This window comes from Echinococcus granulosus (genome assembly GCF_000524195.1).
Source record: "Echinococcus granulosus chromosome Unknown EG_S00335, whole genome shotgun sequence".
In the NCBI taxonomy this organism is placed as follows: domain Eukaryota; kingdom Metazoa; phylum Platyhelminthes; class Cestoda; order Cyclophyllidea; family Taeniidae; genus Echinococcus; species Echinococcus granulosus.
The window spans coordinates 5242-7962 of record NW_020170715.1 but is presented as its reverse complement, the minus strand read 5'-3'; the positions used below and the strand labels follow the sequence as shown (position 1 = coordinate 7962).

The following is a 2721-nucleotide window of genomic DNA, read 5'->3' as shown; positions in this document are numbered from 1 at the left end:
GCTTCGATTCCTCCTTATCTTCCACTTTCTTGTCATGCTAAACCTTACACTCTTCCATTCTAAAGACGTCAAAAGGCCAAAACGAACAAAACAGATTGAGATCCAAAAAAATGCTGGTAAGCCATGCTGCCTTCTAACCTACCTTTTGCTCCTACTCTTTTAGAGAACTTGATGAACAGACGATGTGCTAAGTTGTCAGGTTTAGCGAGTTTATTTTGAATTAAATATATCTATGGCATGTCAGACAATTTTGCTCTTGATCTAGCGAAACGCGGCTAAGCTTTTTACATGGATGTGATAATTTTCTGGGTTAAAGGGAAAACACGATACTTCAGATGATTGACAGCCAAAAGCCACACCAAGTGTCGCATGAAATACGAATTTAAAACCCAAAAGTTGCCAAAATACCTGTAACTGAGGATGGCCCATACATTTGTGGGGTTAGAAACCGCTTGCATTTGTGCTTTTCTGTTTGGGCTGACTGTAACAGAATTTCAAGAAGAAGAAAATGTAGAGAGGGAGGATGGAAAGGGCCACTAAGAAAGTATTACTCGTTAAGTTTGGTGCTCTTCCACCTTTTTTCAGAATGCTTTTACCAGCAAATGGATTTGGCTAGTAGGACTGGTCTTAATGATCTGGTAATTAATGGTACACTCTGCCTTTCTAATGATGTGTTCCATGGCATTTCTACTGCTTGTGAAGTTGATCCAACTTCGTATGTGTAAATTCTCAAGTGCCGCACGCGCCACACTAAGCTTTTCTTAAAATCATTAAATTCTAAAGGAACTCATTGTGCATAAAGAAGACCTCAATTTCATTTAAGCGTTTAAGCGACAAGTGCACTACCACCTTCTGTTGTCAGAGGGAGACCACGTTTTGCACTCCTTTCTGTCCTGAACCTCACGCGAGTAGAGCGCACTTTCGTGCAGATCAAGTGCAACTGAAACCCGGCTATCCATGCTTAATTAAAACATCCTATTGATACAAATTGTCCTAAGTAAGCGATTGTTTGAGATGTATATTAATGGGAATAACAACAGTCGGTTATCGAAGTAAATTATCAAGTGGAACTGCTAGCCTAAGCGTGAAGTAGAATGCGACAAAACAAAAATGTGTTTATAGACCTAAAAACCATTTGACGAAGAGTTTTTAGGAAGGGTGTCATTTTTTGGGAGTACCATCGCGCAATGACGATGCTGACGTTTGTCATAGAGTGCACTAAATTATTTCCATACATGTCCTGTCCTTCGAAGTGGTAGAGAAATATGACCCTTGCTGCCTACGAACTAATTTATAAAGAGCTTACTTAAAAGCTGTTTATGAGCATGAAAACTGAAGTTCGTCGGATGCCCCAGTTAGCAGTACAGAGATGTCAAATGGGATGTTGGAAGATGAACAGCCAATGACACTAGTGAGACTGCACTCGGAGTGAAATGCAGAGAGAGCAGTGAGAATGTTCGCCTTCCCCATACTCTCGGTTACGACGTGCCTTATCCCCGAAGACAATATAGTCACTCAGATGCAACACATTCAAATCCATGCAGTGTGGTATGTCCTACTGAACCAATCCACATGCTCTGACCACCTCATCACAGTCCACCTACTTCCAAAATGGTTGACTGATGAAAGTGAATTTAGAGTGCAGTAATACGTGGATTGCCGAAGGCGAAGCGAGCAGCACACAAGTAGACATGCTAAACATTCGCATCGGCAAGTTCGGTCATAAGTCTGGCAAGCTATAATTTTGAACAAAATATGTGCATGAATTAATCACTCGTGCCACCTAATGAGCGTTAGGTAGATAATGAAAGCGAGAAATGAGTGACACATTTACTGAAGAAAATTGGCGAGCAGCGATTCTCTATCCGTAGCCACGGAACCCTCTCTCGTGTGCCAAGCTTTCCGTCTCCATGCATCTGAACCACAAATGCAGGTGAAGATAATGCTTGGCCATTTACCTTCACATCTTATTCTACATGCATCTGTCAATGCTGCAATGCATAACTCCGCAATGTTAACACCAACGACAGTCTTAGCGCACGCTCCTTGCTGATGTGCCATGGTGCTGATGGCCCGTGTTGTGGCCTTGCCACTGCTACAATGGCCTCTTAAATTACAGTTTCATTTGTGCAAAGTAACATTTTAATACATTAAAGTAGGATATGGCTTAATATGCTACACTCATGCACGCCTCCACAATGCAATTTAGAAGCATTCACATTTTTGTCATCAAGCAGGACTGGTGCCTGCTGCTCGAGGCAATCCCAATAGACTACCCAAGCAAAAAGAAAGACAAAATTTCACCGATATGATTTTGTTTTAAATTGGATATCACACTTACAGGCAGCCCTCAACACATACCCACTTGAATTTACACGTAAGATGGGTGATATTTGCAGAAGCGGATTTGTCCAGACATTACTTTGCAATTTCGCCTGCAGAATACAAAAGTCTTTTTTCTCCTGCCTGACCAACCCTTTAAAGCCTTCAGTTACTCAAAGCATCCTCTGATATTTTTGTATTTGAGGCGAGTACAAAGCAAGCTCAACATCATGAGCCTTGGTTTACTGACGCAAATTATAGATGTCATGTGCCTTTTTCGGATTTGCATTTATGCATTTCACTTCTGCTTCAACAATCAAATTTGTGTCTTATCTAAAAGAAACGAGAGGAAATTAAGGAAATTCTAATAAGTTGTTAAAAAAGGGTAAATAAGTGACT

At 40.9% G+C, this 2721-nt stretch overlaps 1 protein-coding gene across 1 annotated transcript in view; it reads left to right on the top strand. All coding sequences in view use genetic code 11, as the record gives it.

The window, feature by feature from the left end:
- The window catches only part of EGR_11028 (hypothetical protein), a gene marked incomplete at both ends in the record, with an annotated part of 6140 nt that overhangs the window by 2038 nt on the left and 1381 nt on the right, over window positions 1-2721 (top strand). Inside the window, one exon of the mRNA XM_024500277.1 lies at window positions 600-721. Coding sequence (XP_024345308.1) covers window positions 600-721 — 122 coding nt within the window. The remainder of the gene's footprint in view (window positions 1-599; window positions 722-2721) is intronic.